The 16,490-nt window shown below is 40.7% G+C and overlaps 1 protein-coding gene across 18 annotated transcripts in view; it reads left to right on the top strand.

The window, feature by feature from the left end:
- The window catches only part of MAST4 (microtubule associated serine/threonine kinase family member 4), a 556,979-nt gene that overhangs the window by 523,507 nt on the left and 16,982 nt on the right, over positions 1–16,490 (top strand). For 13 of the 18 annotated variants that reach the window (XM_079144854.1, XM_079144853.1, XM_079144851.1 and 10 more), the window contains 6 exons: positions 1,825–1,926; positions 7,117–7,239; positions 7,450–7,562; positions 9,319–9,446; positions 9,791–10,026; positions 14,074–14,274. In XM_079144854.1, coding sequence (XP_079000980.1) covers positions 1,825–1,926; positions 7,117–7,239; positions 7,450–7,562; positions 9,319–9,446; positions 9,791–10,026; positions 14,074–14,274 — 903 coding nt within the window. The remainder of the gene's footprint in view (positions 1–1,824; positions 1,927–7,116; positions 7,240–7,449; positions 7,563–9,318; positions 9,447–9,790; positions 10,027–14,073; positions 14,275–16,490) is intronic. The other 5 variants (XM_079144856.1, XM_079144855.1, XM_079144846.1 and 2 more) reach the window with 1 other exon arrangement.

Here is a 16,490-nt window from a genome sequence, read left to right as displayed (position 1 = left end):
AAGCAGCTATTTAATGTAAATCTGTCAAGTGCCACAGTTTTCACTACTAAAATGTTAACCTTTTTCAAACATTTGAGCCAACAAATTAAAAGAACTCACTCATCCTAGCACATAACTGACTTTCACAATCTCGAGAGAGTAGTATGTGTTGAAAATTGATCTGAGGAAGTTTTGTTAACATGGAATTTGAAAATGTGCTTGTGATGTACCCCACTTTTATAATGTGCTTTTTTTTTCTTTTAACCAAAAAAAATTGATGTGGGATTTACAAATTGTTTAATTGTCATCTGGTCTTCTTTTCCATAATAGAAAACTTGCACCAGGGAAGGAAAGGTTAATGTGGGTACCATTTACATAAATGGGAGAAAAATGGCTAATGGCACAATGAAGAAATTAACAAAAATGTAATAAATCCGAAAACAAATGTCTACCAAATAATAAATAATGAGAATGGGAAGGAAGCAAATTGAATCCACAGATTGTTAATGATTTCATTGGTAGTTGTTATGGTATAATGTTATTTCTGTAACAGCTGTTCATCTTTCATTTAAAATTCAATAACCTTTAGATCTTAACCTGCAAGCTGACCCTCACTATTGTTATGCGGCTTGTGGCAAAGCTAAATGATAATTAAATAGTATCTATCACTACCCTACCTGCTGATATTATAAATTTCCTGAAAGCATAGATCAAAAAGACCTCTCTCTTCCTGGAAGTTTGTCAGGCATCCCTGACATCTCCATCAGCCACCTCCAATCTTTTTTGGACCATGTTTACACAGGCTATCAATGGAAATACGGAAAAAATTTACTTTGCATATGAAGATCCCCTTAATCACAACAGTATTTTCTAACATTGACTTTGCAAGCCAGGCATATTTGTAAACTTTAAAAAGTAGATTTGTGAGTTGCCTGCAGTGTAGAACCCCTTTATACAATGTCTGAGCTGTTTATGGATTTATAACTAGGCTGTTTTCTGACATACCAAGGCCTGAGTGGCAAGGGGAATCAACTGTTTAATTAACACAAGCAGCAAATGCTGGCTTTGTTCTTGATGCCTTACGGCTCAGATGCATATTCATGTTTTATTTTCCAAATCAGATTTAAACTGCAGCAGAGGAAGCTAGAGGCAGGCACACACAGAAATAACTCATGTTTTTATTGCATTAACATACGCACAAGCATGCACACCTATCTTCAGGCAAACTCCTTTAGAGTGAGAACATATTCTAATATTTATGACAGATTTTAAATACTCCCATTATTATGATTACTTTGGGTATTACTCTTGTTCTTCAGTCTTAGCATTTTGGCCTTTCCTTTGTATCTAGAAATATTTTTTGCAAGATAATTTTTTGCTTCTTGGAATCGAAGAGCTCTGTGGCTGTGGTCAAATTTTTAGTTGAGGGTAGTAAGGGAAAATCTTACTCTGGGATGATTCCCAGTGGGTGGGCATGTAGAACACAGGCATTTGGAATTTTTTTTTTTTTACATTGAGTTCTCTGAATAACCAGAAGGCAAAACTTGTGGGAGCCAATTCTGCCAAAGAAAAACAAATCAAAAAAAGCAAATAAAAGGTACCATTTGTTGAAATAGTCTCTCCTGTCACGTAGAATGCTGTGATATTTCTTATAAAATAATGCTGCTCACAGTTGACTCTGTAGGATAGAGTTAACTGAAGATTTTAAAGTGCAATTCTGCTTTCAGTAGCTCTGAGGCAGGGCCTGAGATGTGCCTTTCCAACAAATATCTATGTGATGTTCATGCTGTTGGGACCTGGACCACCCTTTGAGAGATAGTTATTAACCGCTTCTCTTTCCTCCAGATGAAATCAATTGGCCTGAGAAGGATGAGGCCCCACCACCAGATGCCCAGGATCTGATTACTCTACTTCTCAGGCAGAATCCCCTGGAAAGACTGGGAACAGGTTAGAGCTCATGTGTTCTGATTTTGTCAATATGCAAGAAACAGTGTCTTTGTGGAGCAATCTTGAGGCCTTTGTTTTTGTTTTGATTTTGTATAGGCAACATCTGTTAGTTGATGTAGCACATGACTACATTATAGCAACATTATTCGGAATTTTGTTTTCTGATTCAGACCAGTGTAGACACCATGAGAGTCATTGTTTGTTTTTGTTGTTTTTATGTTTTGCAAAACAGAAATTCTTATTTTGTTTCAATAAATCTCAAGGACATATGCAACTCTTCTGTCCTAAAAAGCATACATCTTAAGTAATTTGAAATAGATATTTAGATATGTGGAATTCTTTTTTTTAATATATATATATATATTCACATAGAGATTTGACCCAGCAGGTTACTATCCTCAGGCTTTGAAAGAGGTTATCAGTACTCAAACTAATTATTGGGAAAGAGGGCCTGGGGTTGAACCATGCTGTCATATCACGGTGATCAGCACCATGACTCAAGGAGGAGATTAAAAACCACTGCTTTTCAAGATGAAGGAGATAAGTTTGTTTCTTGCTGATTTTTTTCCCCAAACTGTTCTGCTGTCCATTTTCTGCTTCCTTTTCTTCCATATATTCTAAATAGACAAACTTTAGAAATCCCAGTTTGCCTGAGAATGTGCATTTGTCTTGATAAGACTACTATTAAATCTATATGCACATACTCTAGCCAGTATCCATACTTGTCATCAGCAGAAGTGGTTGGCTTGATATATATTATTTACTATTACCTGTTTTATTCTACCACATTTTAATATAAATATCAGAAAAGACAAAAAAGAATTTGCTCCCCCATTTTTTCAAGACAAAGATCATTTGCAACAGTGCCCAATATTTATATTATTCTCCACATTCTTCCACAGAGTCCCACTAGAAAGCTCTGTTTTGCTTTATGATTGAAATGCTGCATAGTTAGAGTTTATGATAATACACTAGAGGTCAGCAAACTACAGTCTGTAGACCAAATTTGACCCACAGCCTGTTTTTGTAAGTAAAGTTTTATTGAAACACAACAGTGCCATTCATTTGACATGCCTATAGTTGCTTTCATGCTCAGAATTGGGTGATCATGAGCAGACAGTGTGGCCCAGAAGACCTAAATATTTACTGCCGTGCCCTTTATGTGAAAAATTTGCAAAAAACTACATTAGAGAATTCAAGAAGGTTTAAAATCGGGGACTAATAGGAAATGTTTTGGGGATGAGCCTTTTAAAAGCTCAGGTGCCTCTGCCCTTTTCAGTGAATGAGTGGACTTGAATTTGGAAACAATGTAAATCAAGGTTAAGAGCACAAGCTCTGGAGTCAGGTTACCTGAGTTTAAATCTCAGCTGTTTGACCATGGGCAAATCACTTGCTTTTCTGTTCATTGTTTTCTCACCTGTGAAAAGGAGCTTTTAGTAATAGCACCTCACAGGATAAACGAGGATACAGAGCCTTTGTCCAGGTAAGACTTTTAAAACCAGGTATAATGTTATTAGTGCCACTTTGAATTTTTTGCTTGTCATTGAATCTCATGCTTTCCTTTTACACATATGTAATATATAAGGTGGTGTCACCCTTACCTTCCCATTGAACTTCTTCAACTCTGTACTTTATATTTCCTCCCACCCTCTTTGCTTTTTCCACTTGTCCAAAATGACTAGCAAACTCATTATTTTTCACTCTCTGTGGCCTGCAGTCAGATTTGCTTCAAGAGATGCGCATAGCCATCAAATAATTGGTATCACAATGTATGGGGCAGAGTTTTGAGGAACAAGTTTTACGCAAGCCAAACATGAGAAGCAATGACAATTTATGATTTCTCTGTAATAATACAAATATCTATTCAGATTTCTAGCTCAGCTGACCCAGAGAAATATCCTCCTAAGATCTGATTACAAATCTATTCCAATGGGCATATCCTTTATAAAACACACTCGAGTCCCTACTCCTTCAGTGTTTAAGTGTCAGTTTAGAGACTTTCATATTTGATATTCTGCCCTTTTCCCTCCTCCAAGAATACCTGGATTCTTGATTGGGCTTGACTTAATAAGACAGGGCTGTGATGGTGGTGAGCATACCCATGTATGTACATCATATGCTGCAAGTTATTTCTCTGCACATTTTCTGGTTGCCTGCTATTTTCAGTCTTTTTAAACTTTGACAGCTTGAGAGAGAAATCCCCTAGCAAAAGCACAAAAGAGACATTGAAAAGACCCTAGCCAAGCTCTTTGCATTGTCAAGAAGTGATTGCCAAACAGGCAGGTCCAACATGACAGGTCCCGGTAGGGCCTGGAGAATGAGGCTGAGGATCCTGCAGGCCTGCCGCGCAGCTTCCAATGACAGCATTTTGTATTTAATGCATATTTAACGGGCAAAATAATGCACCGTGAAAATGTGCGAATGTGCATTTGCCCAAGAGACTAGAGAGGCTGAGAAAAAGGGTGTGAAGAACATAATGGATGTTTAAGAAACTTCCATGAAAGGAGAGAAAACTCGAGGGAGAATGTTGGTGCCAAAGCATAACTTGCAGTCTGGGACCTTGTCCTCCTTGAACTGTGTTCTTGAACTCACAGAGAGTTGAGTGGCAACCTGGCTCACTGGACCTCAGAGGTGCTCAGACATGACTGAGTGCTGGTGGGACCCATGTGCCGGTTCTGAGACCTCAAACAGTTTCTTTATTGCTCTCAGTGTTAGTTTCCTAGTCTGTAAAAATGGGCACACTGTATACCTCATAGGATTATCATGAGTTGTACATATAAAAATGTTCATGAAGATATCTAGTACATTGAATTAGTGCATAACAGGATTTCAAGGAATAGCTTCCCTTCTCTTCCCTTCATGGTGAATTCTTGAGAGCTGTCATTGCATGAGTGATTTGTATTTAGCTCATAATGCTGTCACCTATACTTTTTTCTAAGAGTTTAGCCCACAGGTCACTTCCCCCCAATTTATTTCTTTAATTCTTTTCTTCCTCATCTCCCCATAAGTATATGAGAAACAGGACTCACTGCTGATTGTGTTGTTCTCAGTGAGGCTCAAAGGCCAAAGGGTGAGAAATGTGTACTGGATCCTCAGTGGGCTGATTCCTTGGGGGAGGCCCATTTGTCACAGTCCAAAGAGAAAGTGGAGGTTCTCATCAGCTTGGATCCCAGAGTGGGGCAGTCAGGGCATCGGTGTGGTCTGGAACTGCCATGTAACCCTTGACTTTGGACACACGGCTGGTCCGGGTAAAGTGAAACATCCCAGAGTGTCAGCGGTGTACCAGTGATGTGGTCGCACTACATCAGCTGAAATGTTAGTCCTTGTGGTACAGTAGAAGCTTGGCAGTGCTAAGAATGCAGAGATGTGTGTCATCAGGGCTTGACTCTGTTGACCCCTTGCTGTCAACACAGTGAGGGAGCTGGATAGGAAACAGCTCTCATGACTTTGTATTCTGCTTCTCCAAGTAAAAGAGCCCTAGAAGAAAACAACACTGGCAGCTGTTTGGAGATATGGATTGGGGCGAGATAGCAACCAGGATGTTACAAGGGACTAGAGTGGGATGTGGGGAGATACTGTAGAACAGTCACATGAATTGGCTGAGCTCCCAGGTGTTGGCCTTGTGAATCCATTTCAGATCAAGGCAGGAGAGATGGTGGTGTGGAGGCAGCTTACAGCAAGCCTTCTCTCATGTGGGTGGGCCTGTGGCACTGAGGCTGGGCCTGGGTGTTGCAGATGGAACTGGGTTTAGCCCCTGTCATCCTTACCCTCTAGGGGATCTCAGTCCAGTGTGCTTTATTGCTTTTCCTTAGTTTTTCCCATCAAAAATGGAGTTTGATAATGCCTCCTTTGTGTGGTTATACCCAGTGATTAAGGGGAACAGGATACCTACAGCATGCATTGCAATACTTGGCACAGAGTTGACCCACAAGGTGTTAACTGCTAGTGCTATTCCTGTTGTGATTAACCTCAGACTTCAGGATAGAGCTAGAAATATGGAAAACACCTGGATAGAAACTCAGAGGAAGGTTCTAATGCAGTGCTTTCTAAAGAACCCATTCTCCCCTCTTTGGGATGATTTTCCTTGGTTTGCTCTTCTCTCTACATGCAGTTGTTTGTTTGTTTGTTTGTTTGTTTGTTTTTAAGCACAGTTTTTCCTTCCTGGGTTTAGAGCTAGAGTCAAAACTCTGCCTTGTGCTAGAAGGACAGAGCCACATCTTTGAACCACACAGCACCTCTTCTCTCAACCAAGACTCACAGCCCAATTTTCATACAACTTCCATTTCCCACCCCGTTCCTTTTATATCTGTCAGAGGACAGAATGAGAGAGGTCTGGGAAATGACACAATGAAGAAGCATTTTCCGTTTCAACTAGAGGAGATCCAGCAGGGACCTGAGTAGACCCTGGTACTGCTCTTTTGAGAAATCTCTCACCAACGCTGTCTTCTGGTGGAAGTTTGAAGTCCAGATTCTTGTACCAGGATTTTATGATTTGTACCTTCTTCTCTTGATATGGACAAAGTGTTAGTATATTATATGAGACCTGCATTTCAACATCACTCTTGAAAATCATGAACTGAATTAAAAACATCTAACCAAATTGTGCTGACTTGGCAAAAAGGAACTTAAAAATTAGGAAGCATGACTGATTTTTATTGGATGCATTATAAATCCATCAAACAGATTTGTGAGTCACAACCTAATCTAAGCCACAGAATCTAATGCCTACTGCATATGTTAATAAGCAATCCAGTAAAACTGAATGGTAACCATTATATAGGAAAAATTCATCATTATTAACCTTAACCCAGAGGAAATATTGCTGTGAACACATTTTGCACCTTGTTAGAATTTGGGTTTATAATGAGTAAGCCTGCTTTGGGCCAACATGCATCCATGTCCCCAGGTTCAGCATAATGTGTTTTTAAGCGGCCGCATCATTAACCTTTGAAAAATGGAAGAAGTCGTGGAAAAATTAACAAAGAAAAACTGCCATAGCCACTGCTGTTAGCAAAATCAGATCTCCTGCTGATAAATTATGGAAATTTTTTTTGAGTTTTGATTGTAGAATGAACAAGTGTGATTTCCATGACGTCTTTACTTCTCTGCCGATTAATTTTGCAGCTGTTAAGACCTCTGCTTGGAGGATCGTGTACCACTTTGCTCTGTCTCTATTCTGTCCCCTTCCAGGTGGTGCATTTGAAGTCAAGCAGCATCGCTTCTTCCGTTCTTTAGACTGGAACAGTTTGCTGAGACAGAAGGCAGAATTTATTCCCCAACTGGAATCTGAGGATGACACAAGTTATTTTGATAGTATGTGCATTATCTTATCCGACATAAGACTCTGTTTGGCCTTTATTTTGTAAAAAAAAAAAAAAAAATCTCCATTATTGAGCCTTCCAATCTCATACCTACAAGTTTTTAAACACAATGTTACTTTGATACAAAAATTCATAATTACATGAGCTAAATTAAAAGCAGACATTTTGAGTAACTGGAACTGTTCCAAACATTTCTCTGCAGCTCGGTCAGAGAAGTATCATCATATGGAAACTGAGGAAGAAGATGATACCAATGATGAAGATTTTAATGTGGAGATAAGGCAGTTCTCCTCGTGTTCTCACAGGTTTTCAAAAGTAAGTGAAATGAGGTACCAAATACCATGTCTGCCAGAAGCTTTCTCTGGCCAGTACTTGCGACCCTACCCAGCTGGACTGAATCAGAAAACTACCTGCTCTTTGTAGGGTGTGAGGTCTCCTAGACTTAAATTCCTTTTTGTTTAGGGAAGATGACCTTGTCATGTTGGTATCAGTAGGCCCTACCCTATGGTAGTATCTTTCTCTCCCCACCAAATATAAAAAATTCATTTGGAGGCCTAGACTTGTACAAGTAGTCATCTCTTTGTGTGGCTGTCTATCTGATGGACTTGCCAGTGTGTCTACCAGTAGTAGAAATTATAAGTTATATTAAAAAGACAATAGGAAGCCAAGCCAGAATTTTGGAGATACTTGATAGTGATGCCTTTTTACTGAAAGTGTTAATATTAAAAACAAACAAACAACAATGAAAAAAACCAGAGTTTAGAGACAGGGTAGGCCAAGAAAAATGAAAATAGACCTAGGGGGCAACCTACTCTCTCTTGCCACTTTCAGTTGCTATATATTTTCTGTTGTCATGGTACTTTGCATGATTATTGTTTAGCTTTTCTATAATATTTCACGATTTTTAAAGTACTCTATAGCTTTTTCTAAGTGATGGCCTAGAGTGTATCTGCAAATTGGCCAGCACTACCCTGTTTATAGGAACGACAACAGAGATAGAGATTTCCCAAGAGAGGGTGGTGGCAAGTTAGTCCCCTAACCAGGACAAGGGCTCTGCTAACTCTAAATGAGTGCCTAGAGCTTGACTTGTTCTCTGGCCCACAAAGACCCAGGAGAACAGCAAGTATGAGGCAGTGGGGCATGCTCCCTGCCCTGGGCTCTCAGCACCCTTGTTTTACCTCCCACACTTCCTGGGCCGAGATCACTGGCTCCATGATGCATGCCTGTAATTCCAGTTACTCAGGAGGCTGAGGCAGGGAGATCTTAAGTTCTAGACTAACCTGGGATATTTCACAAGACCCTGTCTCAAAAAAAAAAGGGGGGGGAGGCTGCGGGAGTAGCTCATGTGGTAAAACACTTTTCTGGCTTGTGTGAAGTCCTGGGTTCAATCCCCAACACTGGGGGAAAACAATTTAAAAAGAAAAAGAGAAGAAATGGGCTGAAACTTAGATTTGTCTAAACCCTGAGCCTCTTCAGGAATCCCAGTAGCAATATAGGAAGCTGCCTGTGTATGTGATTTTTAAGACAAATAAGTCTGGTTCTTATTACCAGGTAGGTACTGAAACCCTCCTCCCAGCCGATCTTCTCACCCCCACCCAAGTCTCAAAGCAGATCATTTATTCTTCTCATCATGCTCAATTTCAATTCATTTTTCTCTGTCCTACCCCCAACTAGTGGCCAGTAAACCTTTTTTTCTCTGTTATTTTATTTTCTGATTGACTTCATAGTTAAAAAGTAATCTAAGAGGCATATTGATCCTGAGGCCTAGAAACCTCAATGCATCTAAAAATTTTGTTTGCAGATACAAAGTCCATAAGATATGGTGTAGCTCCCCTAACACACACACACACACACACACACACACACAGTATCTCTCTCACATACACACTCTTGACACTTCATCAGGATTCCAGTAAACAACCTTATAAGTGCTTTCCTAATATGTGGTCCCAGTCCACACTTTAGTCATCCTCTCAGTTTTTCTTTCCAAGACTTCAGATTTTGTTTTGTTTTGTTTTTTGACAAGCTCTTTCTACAAAATATTAACAAGCACTGATTATTTGCCTTCCAGGTTTTCAGCAGTATAGATCGAATAACTCAGAATTCAGGAGAGGAGAAAGAAGACTCTGGGGACAAAACCAAAAGCACAACCTTACCATCCACAGAAACGTTAAGCTGGAGTTCGGAGTATTCTGAAGTGTATGTGAGATGTCTCTTAAGTAGTCTCGTAACAGTAGCTGTTAGGGCAGTGGTTCTTAAACCCTAGCAAGCCTCAGAATCACCTGGGGGCCATGCTAAAGCACAGATGGCTGGGCCCACCCAAGAGCCTGTGATCTAGAAGGTCTTAGAATGAGTCCTGTGTGTTTCTAATAGCTTCCCTTGACATGCATGCTGCCGTCTGGGTGCATACCTTAAAAACCATCACATTACACATGTTTTCATTAGGCTTGTCCAAGTTCCATTTTTACCTGATTCATTCCAAAATTTATCTCTAACACAGTTTCCTGGTGTGTATATGTGACTTTGTTTTTGTTTGTAATTAGGCAACAGTTATCAACATCCAACTCTTCAGATACTGAAAGCAACAGACATAAACTCAATTCTGGCCTACTTCCCAAACTGGCAATTTCAGCAGAGGGAGAACAAGATGAAGCCACGCCCTGTCCTAAAGACCCCCATGAGGAGCCTGAAAAGCCAGCCCTTCCTCCTGAAGAGTGTGCTCAAGAGGAACCTGAGGTCACCACCCCAGCCAGCACCATCAGCAGCTCCACCCTGTCAGGTAAGCGCCTGGTCATACATACCACTCTCATCTACCAGTCTAAGTGACTGAGTTCTCTGAGTCCCAGGGCTGGCCAGGTCAGACAGTGAGGATGGGAGTTTTACACCCCTGGATTTCTGTCATGACTCTCTTCCTGTGCTTGAAGGGCCAGCTCCCAAGAACTCAGGTCAGCTGTCTAAGATCCTGCCTCCGTGCTTGGCCATATAGCAAGCTGCTCTAGCTTGAGTTAACCTTAAAGCCAGGCTTCACTTCCCTAGTTGCTTCCATGGGATCCTGTGAAGTCAGACAGAACCTGCCTATTTTCAGCATAGGCACAGCTCATGGAGTAGCATCCAACTCAGAGTTCTGAGCAAGGGACAATATTCAACAGTCATCAGAATTACCTTGATCTGATGAGGGACATCTCCATGAGGGACAGTATAGAGCCAGTTTTCCTCTAGCCTTGAGCTGATTGGTAGTTTCTTTGAAGGAGTTGGCTTCCGTTAAGGGAACACATTGCAGCAAACAACTTCTCTGCACATTAGACTCATACTAGAGCAGCAAGATTCTCATGCATGAGGCTCCCAGACACCTTCCAGAGCAGCTTGGATAGAGAGGGAAGGGAGAGAAAGTCAGAAATATCAACCCACTTTCAACTGGTATCTTACATGCATGTGAAATTACTCCACTGCAGACAAAACATACTTCCCAATCTCGGGGGGTCCTGAGACTTCTGTGTGGGAGGCAATCAAGGGTTTGGGCCTTTTCCTTGACAGCACTTTTGTGTGAAGCAAGCTTCCTGACATTGGTAATTATGCTTCCATAGATGTTTAAAGTTCTTGCTGGCCTCGTAATAGTTGAGGTGGCCCCCTTAGATAACCAAACTTGCACTTTCCTCAGAACAAGCCTTTGGGATACATTTAAAATATCATTTGGTTTATGAAAATTTCATGCACAGCATAATCTTTCTATAGAGTTTGTGCATTTATACTTTTTCAAAGAAAAAGTGAAACATGGATATGGCTTATGGTTGCTATAGTAAATGTTTTTATTAAGTCATATTCAATATACTAGTTTGATAACCATAAATGATTCCAAGTTTTTCCAACATTTTTTAACTAAATATTCATAGTGTCAGATTTTTCTTTTAAATCACTCCTCCCAAAAAACAAATTTCACAGGCTAGATTGACTTCAGCTTCACTGAAAAGTTTGAATCTGTGGCATCTCACACATGCTTAGAGTTGATCATGGAGTTGGTTGTTTTTTATTTTGCTACCCGTTCTCCTCAGTTGTTTCCATGTTGGGTAATTTCACATATTCTAACTGTAAAGCCAGGAGAATAGCAATTGAAAGTAGCGTTTGAGGTAACCTACTCCCCTACAATTCCTGGCCATTTTGAGCTCATCTTGGTATGCAAATCAAATGTAGGTATGTTGGTATTTTATAATCTTAGTTACAAAGACCTTAGTTATCTTGCCCTGAGTAGAACACATTCACCTCCATGTTGTTCTTAACACAGTGAATTGTTTATTCTCTCTTGGCATCTTCAGCCTATATCAGAAAGGCAGGAGGTGAAGGGAGGGGAATGGTGTCTAAACATTTGATTGATTACTTTCATAATTAAAAAAAATCTGCCTGGGTCCTGTCATGCATTTTGATTAATAGATTCAAACCACCGTTCTCTCTCCTTCTCCCCCATGTACACACTAAAAATAATCAAAGACCTTGGGGGTTGTACAGAATAGAGAGATGAGCTGATTTGCTTATAGCCAAGGGTAATTAAGGAACCTGAAAACCGTGACTGTAGTAAAATTAAATTTGTTGATTTTTATATTGCTCCACCATCAAAAAGAAGGAACCCTTGACATTTAGAGAACATTAAGGTGACATTATCCACCATTGGCAGAAAGGAAGCACACGCTTATAGGCAGTGTTGCAAAATGAAGTGGCAGAGGCAAGAAGAGGGACAAGAGAGAAATGAATATCCACACTCCGCACAACTTTATGCCTGTTTCTCTTTTTTCATGAAGACATGGTATTTGAATTCTTGAAAAGCAAGTCTTTATGGTCAATGTGGTGCTCAAATGCACTCAAGACTTACTCACTGTAGAGAGATTTGGCTTTTCATTTTATACTTGTCAGGGATCCCATACAAACCCAATTAGAGAAAGAAAGTGTGTAACCCACCAAAAGATAAACACAAGTTTTGTGAGATGAAATTTGTGACCTGTGAAGCAGTTCTGTCAAGTTCTTCAGCAGCTCATTTCTTTCAGGGACTGGGATGGATACGCTGCTAAGTGAGAATGCATTTAGCGTACAGGAATGAAAACGTTGTTGACATCTGCCTTAAGTTTGTCCTCTTCGGTTGGCCAAGATGGGTGCCTCAAGACAGTGGGGTGAATCGACATAACTTTCCTGCGTACATATATGAACACACCACAGTGAATCTCAACATCATGTGCATCCTCAAGACTGGGATCCTAATTAGAATAAGATATATTCCATGCTTGTATAAATATCTCAAAATAGATTTTACTCTCACATATAACTGAAAAGAGTAAAACTTGTTTTAAAAAGATGGATGCTCCATGGAGGACCATGAGCCTTTTCCTGTACATGCAGCACAGTAGATGGCCGTGGAGGTGCTGTGCCCACACTGCCCTCCCAAGCCCCAGACTTCCTTAGCCAAGACCCGAGCTGCCTCCAGCTCACCTCCACGAACACAGACCGCAGAAGCTTTGTACAGCTTGGTAGTGTGTATGTAGCTGCACAACTGACATGTTAGCTATGTTAAAACAGGCCAGACCATCCTGGACAAAGAACGTCATGGGTCCTCACTTTAAAACCTGCTGACTGGTGTTTCAATGGAGGGTTTATAATGGTGGTACATACTCTGCATGGATCATAGTTCCTAAGATGATGATAGAGTTGATGATTTTTAAAAGCACAGGGAACTTAGATTCTATTAATTAATGGATTCTATTACTATAAATTCCATATTTCTGTCTCATAAGAATTTATGAGATGAGCCTCTTTTGGATGGATAAAAATGTGCCATCGATGATTTGGTTAAAGAAAAAAGAGAAATTAGAAAACTGATAACCTGGGGAATAAAGAATAGGAGAAACACAAATGAGTCAGTGTTCAGCTTGTCCCTGAGGTGCTCATGTCGTTGTACCTGAGAACTTTTTATACTGCTGGCCTCTGTCATTCCCCATTGCTGCCCCTCCTGTATGTTTATGTTCTCTTGAGAGTAGTCCTAATTTTTTAACTTAAAAATAACTCCAGTTTATACTGAGGGTTAATAAAGTTAAGAGGTGGCTTGGGATGAAAATTAACTTCAGGAATGGTTAGTGGAGATCAAATCTTCCAGATTAAGAGGAAGACAAGAGAGCCGCTCAGGAGCGTAGCCAGTAATGTCCTATACCTTGTCCACTGAAATTTGCAAGGAGATTAGAGTAAAAGGAGGCATCTTGGGACAAGCTAGAGGAGATGCTTTGGCACTCTTGTGTATGAAACATATTTGAGTCTGTTGAGATATGTGCTAGGAAGATGGCTGGTGGCGGCACCTACAGAGAGTGACTCAGTGATGCCCCTGTGTCGAGATTATTAGCAGCCTTGATGGTGATCATCCATTTCAGTATGAAGTGTGTAGTCATGGTGATCTTCCATGTCAGTATGAAGTGTGTAGTCATGGTGCTCCTAAGGTAGTGCTGGCTTCACAGCATGGCTTTTCATGGGGGCCAGGCAGGGACAACAGTTATGTCTATACAGGTTCTGAAACATAGAATATAGAAAGTAATTTATTCCTCCAGTTAAATGGATTCACCAATTGAGATTTTTGTCAGACTTTTGTAGGAGAACAAAGCCTCAACGGACACCTCTTCCGTCTCCTCCTCAGCATTACCTTTCTGCAGCCTTTTTTCATCTTGGCCTGACACTGTCTGGACCGTGGGCCACATGGAAGAGCATTTCCCAGTGTATGTGCTTCCTTCTCTCTCTGGCCGTCTCCACCTCTCCTGTCCTGGATTTTCCTGAGTGTGCCTATTCCTTTCTCTTTGTACAGTTGGCAGTTTTTCAGAGCATTTGGATCAGATAAATGGACGAAGCGAGTGTGTGGACAGTACAGATAATTCCTCAAAGCCATCCAGTGAACCTGCCTCTCACATGGCTCGGCAGCGATTAGAAAGCACAGAAAAAAAGAAAATCTCGGGGAAAGTCACAAAGTCCCTTTCTGCCAGTGCTCTGTCCCTCATGATCCCAGGAGGTAGAGAGACATCTTTTCGCATGAGATTGTGTGATTTGTGCATGTGCTGCCTCTTCCCCCATTATGGAATGTTATTTGAGATGCAAGACTGCTTGAAGTAATAAGGGGTGTTGTCCCAGGACAGCTCTCCAGAGTTCCTGCCTGCGGGCCCCTGAATTCCCCCTGCAGGACCTCTGGGACTCCCAAAGAGCATGCATGGCCTGTGTCATCTCACTTTCTGCATCTAGGAATGAGAAGGGCTTCCTTGCCATGAAGCCTTCTTTCTTTCTTTCTCTTGAATGATTATTCTCTTCTGCACTGCATATCATTTATATACTTTACAGAGCTGTTTACAGCATCTGTGTTGGAAAGCTCAGTATGGGTTTTTCTCATCTAATTAATAAAGAAATAGACAAAGAAAACATAAGCTTTTCATTTCTGGAGATGTAGAGTGTCATACATAGCACTGAAATTATAAATTTTCCCAATTCTGTCAGTTGAGCTATGCCCCCTCCTACTGGTAGTTAAATCATTCTCTGCCCTGTTTTGGAAAACCGGGTTTAATTATGGTTTTGTTGGGTTGCAGTATTTTTCCACAACCTGGTTTTGCCTCTACCAAGTCTGTAGTAATTCCACTGGCAGGGATGAAACATACACCCTGGTGGTTGTGACATCACTCAAATGACAGCCATGGAGAAGTGGGAACTAACTTACGTTGCAGATGGCTTGTATTTGCAAGAATGAAGGCCTTGTATAAAAGGGATTGTTTATATTTTTAGAATTTCATATTTGTACAGAAAGAAATTGGATATAAACAAATGCTCATTTGAGAAGTAAGACTCACTCTTGCAGATTCCATTTCTGGGAGACATACCATTTAGAGCATAAAGTTCACACCTGTCTTCCAGTCTCAATGACCCTTTTTAACCTGAGGTGTAGCTCAAGTGCAGCTGCGTAGCAGGGAAGGTAAGTTTGATATGGTCCTGTCCATTTTGAAAAGTGGGTTAGATAGCTCACATTTAGGGAAACTATTCAATTTGGAGAGATGAGGGAGACCTTCAAGGACTGGGGGGCCTGGCTCTTTTGCTGTTGGGTCTGTGTCTCTTTCCTCTTCTCGCTCATATGTTGTGAAATTCCTTCCCACCATTGTACCTCCCTTCACCTGGCCTTCTGATTAGACAGAAGGAAGCCCCTGAAGAGGACCAGGATACCACATGATGTCAGAATGAAGGAACAGAGGTGGCGATGTGCTTAGCTTTTTTGTTCTTTGGACAAAATAAAACTTGGAACTTCAGCTTACTGTTGCCAACAGGGAGTCTCTCAGTGGTACTGCAGACCAGCCAGTAGGCTGGTGCCAACAAAGTTCACATTTAGAACTCAACATCCTCTTTAAGTTGCTCTTTTCACACATACACACACAATTTTATATGATCAGTTAATATCCGTTCAGATTCACATAGATGAAACAGTGATGTGAGGTATAAATTAAAAGTTTGTCTCAGTGTGTTTAAGCTGCTATAACAAAATTTCTTAGATGTTAATTTCTAAACAAGAGAATCTATCGTTCACAGCTCTGGAGACTGGGATATCCAAAATCAAGGCCACATGATGTCTAGCAAGGGTTTGTTTCTAATAGATGGCACCTGCTAGATAGTCTCACAGGCAGAAGAGGAGAGCAGGCTCTCTTAGGCCTTTAGTATAAGGGTGCTAATCCCATTCAGGAGAGGTAGAACCTTCATGACCTCATCAACCTCCCACTTTCTTTTTTGGTACTGGAAATTGAACCAGGGTGATTCATCTCAGTCCTTTTCAATTCTGAAACAGGGTCTTGCTAAGTTGCTGAGGCTGGCCTCAAACTTGTGAGCCTCCTGCCTCAGCCTCCTGAGTTGCTGGAATTATAGGCATGCACCACCTCACAGAGCCTTGTCCTATCTCTTAATACTGTCACCTTGGAGGTTAAGTTTCAACATATGAATTTTGGTAGGGAGGGGAACACAAACATTCAGAACATAGCAGTTTGCTTAAAAACAGTACAACTGATGTTTTGGAAGATGAACTGAGTTGCTCTTAAAATTTCTCTATCTCCTCTGCCTTACCTAGAAGAAACCTTATTTTATTTGCATGTACTACAGGAGGATAATCAAGCTGTAACCATAGTAATGAGTCATTCTTTTATGAAGAAGTTGCTGCATTAGTGTTTTCTTTATTAAAATTCATTAATCAATACTAGTTCAATA

Source organism: Sciurus vulgaris, assembly GCF_902686455.1.
Source record: "Sciurus vulgaris genome assembly, chromosome: 6".
Lineage (NCBI taxonomy): Eukaryota > Metazoa > Chordata > Mammalia > Rodentia > Sciuridae > Sciurus > Sciurus vulgaris.
This window is presented reverse-complemented; position numbering and strand designations above follow the sequence as displayed.